Below are 3949 nucleotides of genomic sequence, written 5' to 3'. Positions count from 1 at the left end.
TCGCAGCCTCCACCTCCGGCCTCACGCGTGTGACGATCGAGCAAGAACGCAGCTCCTCATCCTCCTCCTCGCCATCCTTCTCTCCGCTCACAGTCTCACACAGGTCCTATGCACTTGGCCTCAGCACCAGCTGCAGAATTTGCTCCAATCCCCATCCCTGAGTGTGTTCTGGCAGCTGGAGTAGCTGAGAGAGGCATATGGAGATATATTAAAGAAAAAAGGAATCCACTACTAGCTTTAGCTATTTGAGCAAAACGTATGTGGGAAGAGAGAGCGGCAGGGCAGAGATAGGAAGGAGGCACAATTCCACTCACTGGCCAACCACAGGGCCTTCTTGCTCCTCTTTCCTTCGCTCGAGAAATCTGCAAGAAGCAGCAGGAGCTCCTCTACTTCTTCCGGCGTCTTCTCCTCATATTCCGACATCTGGAGCAAGAATTGGGAGTCCTCGCATGGATGCAGCCCACTGGCCCCAGGTAAATAGATCTCTCTGCGAAGATCACACTTGTGAGAATTTGGATTTTGTTGTTATCCTTGATCTTGCTGCTGTTCATCTTCTCTGGGCCTTGGTTCGCTGTTCATGCTTCACTCGATGAGACCATGATCTCTTTCTCTCCCTCTCTCTGGTATATATCCCCTCTTGGGTCTTGTTCTTCTTCCTTTATGCATGTTATCCTTTGTTTAGATCTATGCATCTGAGCACATAATCAGCACGCCCTTGTCTCGCTTCTCTAGAGGCTTTAAGCTGAGAGGCCTGTGTGAGCTTTAATCCTATGCTGCCCTTCCTCCCCTTTTGATCCATGAAAGGCACCACATACACCATCACCTTTCTTTTCCCTTCTTTCTAATCGCCCTTTCCTCTCCATCATCCTTTTTATCCCCTCCCCTCACCTTCTTTTCTCATAGCTTTTCTTCTCTCTCTCCTTGCATCAAAAGAGCAGCCATGTCCGGGTGATGTGTGGCAGCTAGCAGCAGTACTACAAACCCTACACATAAGAGCACACACAAAGTTGTGGTTTGTGTGGTGGTGCGGTGTGTTTCTTTTTCATCTCTCTTTCTTCTTCCCCTTATCACCCTTTTCCTTTCCTGCTGCTTCGCCTTTTCTTTGCATCTAATCTCCCTTTGTTTTCTTTTGCTTGGTTCTTTGTTGCACCGTAGAGATTCTTAACAAGCCCCGCCACAACCCATCCTCCACCACATCTTTTTTGTTGTTGCTCTAGCTCTAGTTTGTTAGCTAGTTCGGCGTGTGTGCTGATCATCGTCTGCTGCGTTCTGAACTTCTGATTGATCGAGGGCTGCCCTTACCATGTGTGTATCCTCAGGGGCTAGGGCAGCTGAAGCCCATGGAGGAGATGCTGATGGGAACAGGCGCGAACCTGCAGGTGCAAGGGTCAAATCCGAATCCGCCGGCGCAGGCCCCGTCGTCGGCGTTGACACCTGGGGGTGCCGTGAGGGGTGGAACGCCGGCCATGGCAGTGGCGGGTGCAGGTACCGGTGCCGGTGCCGGCGCTGGTAGCACCGAGCGGCGGGCGCGGCCGCAGAAGGAGAAGGCGATCAACTGCCCTAGGTGCAACTCCACCAACACCAAGTTCTGCTACTACAACAACTACAGCCTCCAGCAGCCCCGGTACTTCTGCAAGACCTGCCGCCGGTACTGGACCGAGGGAGGCTCCTTGCGCAACGTCCCCGTCGGCGGCGGCTCACGCAAGAACAAGCGCTCGTCGTCGTCCTTGTCCTCCGCGTCCGCGTCGGCCGCGAGCACGTCGGTCGCCAGCTCGTCCATGGCCGGGGCGACGGCCAACAAGAACCCGAAGCTGGCGCACGACGGCGCGGCGCACGACCTGAACCTGGCTTTCCCGCACCACCATGGCGGTATGCAGCAGGCGCAGGCGGAGTACATGGCGTTTCCGAGCCTGGAGAGCAGTAGCATGTGTAACCCGGCCGGCGGTAGCACAATGGGCGCCCGGGCCGGTGGCGCACTCTCCGCGATGGAGCTGCTTCGGAGCACCGGCTGCTACATGCCACTGCAGGTGCCGATGCAGATGCCAGGAGAGTACGGCGCCGCGGGCTTCACTCTCGGCGAGTTCCGCCCGCCCCCACCGCACTCGCAGTCGCAGAACTTGCTCGGCTTCTCGCTGGATGCGCACGGCCAGGCGGGCGGGGCTTCTTCGGCGGGGTACGGCTCAAGCGCGGGGATGCAAGGGATGCAGGACAGAGCGGGCAGGTTGCTGTTCCCGTTCGAGGACTTGAAGCCAGCTGCAAGCTCAGGCGCCGGTGGAGGTGAGAGCGGTGACGGCGGCTCTGCTGGCACCGGCGTGGAGGGTGGCCACCATCAGTTCGAGCAAGGCAACAAGGAGCAACAAGGCAATGGCGCCCCCGGCGGGCAAGACACCCCGGTGTTCTGGAACGGCATGATCGGCGGTGGCACTTCATGGTAACGTGCGGCGGTGCACGGTGGCGCGCATGCGCCCATGCATGCATGGCTCATGTGATCTGAGCAACGGCTGGGCATGCGCTTCCAACTGCAGATAGGCACAAAGGTCCAATAAGATGGTAGCATTGGTAATGATCATCTGGCGTACGATGCTTGATCTCTTTCTGGTGTTCTTCTTCTTCTTCCGGCGTTCTTGTGAGTTTGTTTCATCGACTTGGGGGCTAGCTAGCTCTAACACACCAGAGTACACAATTAATCTCTTGACCTGTGCGTGGCATGGTAGCCTGTGTGAAGCTTCTTTTTAGGCTGGCTTCGAGTTAGGCATCGGTACATACCCTAGTACATGGTGCATGTGGTGGTGTGGTTTCGCAGGGCCAACTTTAGGAGACTTGTAGCAGTGGGGAGACAGAGGACTGAGCTACAGTTTGTTTGGTAACAACAATGCATGCAGTGTTTCAGCTTTGTGTGTAGTTGATGCAAATCTTTTGGGGACCGAGGCTTCCAAGTTTGTAACCTTGTAGTATCTCTGATACAAAAGAGTACAAGTACTATATATTTGCTTACTCTTATTTCCCATTGTTATTGTTCTTATTGGCTAATGCATGGACTCATATATAGTTTATCATAACTGGTATTTAGCGCATGTAATAATGTACATGTACTCCTATATTTTGCAGCTTATCGAGCATGTACTTTATTGTTATTTGCAGTTGAACTGATGTTGTATTCCTTTTCTGTTCGTTTCTCTACTTTTATAAGCTTGTCTTTCTATCTGTCACCTCTCCCTACCCTCCTTTTTCTTGTAGCAGGCTAGCTCTGAGATGTCATGTCTCACCATTGCCCCAAAACCAAGAATCTTCCAGCCATGAAAAGCACTAGCGAGAGGCAGAGAGAAGAGATAGCTTATAGAGAACCGAAGGGCATGGGGAGGAAGAGAATAAGTACGTATGACAAACATCCCACTCCCTAAAAGAAACTTTACTTCTCTCTCCTCACATGGTATTATTATATCATATGATGGCCACCTGTAGGTCCTTGAGCAGGCCATTTGTACAACTTATAATGATATTTTTGTAAACCTAAAGGTACACTGCCATGCCATCTCCTCTCCCACCATCATGCTCCTTGCATGTCTGATCTCTCTGCTCCTCACCTCTTTCTTTCATGTCAAGTGGGTAAGAATGCAACTTTTTACTCATTTGTTTTTGTTTCTAGTTAGGCATTCACTAGCCAAGTTCACCTGCCCACACCAAAAAGTTGTCACCAAATGATTCTTCTGTTCCACCCATTTTGTACCATTTCCTTGTATACATGCATGCATGCATGGTCTCTAGAGTATAATCTTCATTAATTTACTGATACACGGACTCTTCACATGCATGTTATCTTGGGGCTGGGGAAAGCTTGGAAGGGCCCCAAAAACATTCTTCTAGGGATGAGGGCATGGAAGGAATATTGCTTGACTGCCTTCTTGATGCATTGGCTACTCTATTAAATAAACTCTCTAGTGCCATGGCC

At 51.9% G+C, this 3949-nt stretch overlaps 1 protein-coding gene across 2 annotated transcripts; it reads left to right on the top strand.

Annotated features, from left to right (window-relative positions):
- Positions 1–339: 339 nt before the first annotated feature.
- On the top strand, positions 340–3002 carry LOC127335895 (dof zinc finger protein 1). 2 transcript variants are annotated; one of them, XM_051362629.2, is made up of 2 exons: positions 340–473; positions 1320–3002. In XM_051362629.2, the coding sequence occupies exons 1-2, from the start codon at positions 450–452 to the stop codon at positions 2433–2435; spliced, it is 1140 nt and encodes a 379-aa protein (XP_051218589.1). In that variant the 5' UTR covers positions 340–449; the 3' UTR covers positions 2436–3002. The 2 variants fall into 2 exon arrangements, with proteins under 2 accessions (XP_051218589.1, XP_051218590.1); XM_051362630.1 differs by lacking the exon at positions 340–473 and adding an exon at positions 911–1029.
- The last annotated feature ends 947 nt before the right edge of the window (positions 3003–3949 follow it).

This window comes from Lolium perenne, chromosome 2 (genome assembly GCF_019359855.2).
Source record: "Lolium perenne isolate Kyuss_39 chromosome 2, Kyuss_2.0, whole genome shotgun sequence".
Lineage (NCBI taxonomy): Eukaryota > Viridiplantae > Streptophyta > Magnoliopsida > Poales > Poaceae > Lolium > Lolium perenne.
The sequence above is the reverse complement of the archived record's forward strand: the minus strand, read 5'-3'. Positions and strand labels throughout refer to the sequence as shown.

Bases quoted from the DNA above. Each gene is read 5' to 3' on its own strand.
- LOC127335895 (XM_051362629.2), top strand. From the start codon at position 450: ATGGATGCAGCCCACTGGCCCCAG. The intron at 474-1,319 runs GTAAATAGATCT...GTGTATCCTCAG, and splicing joins ATGCAGCCCACTGGCCCCAG to GGGCTAGGGCAGCTGAAGCC.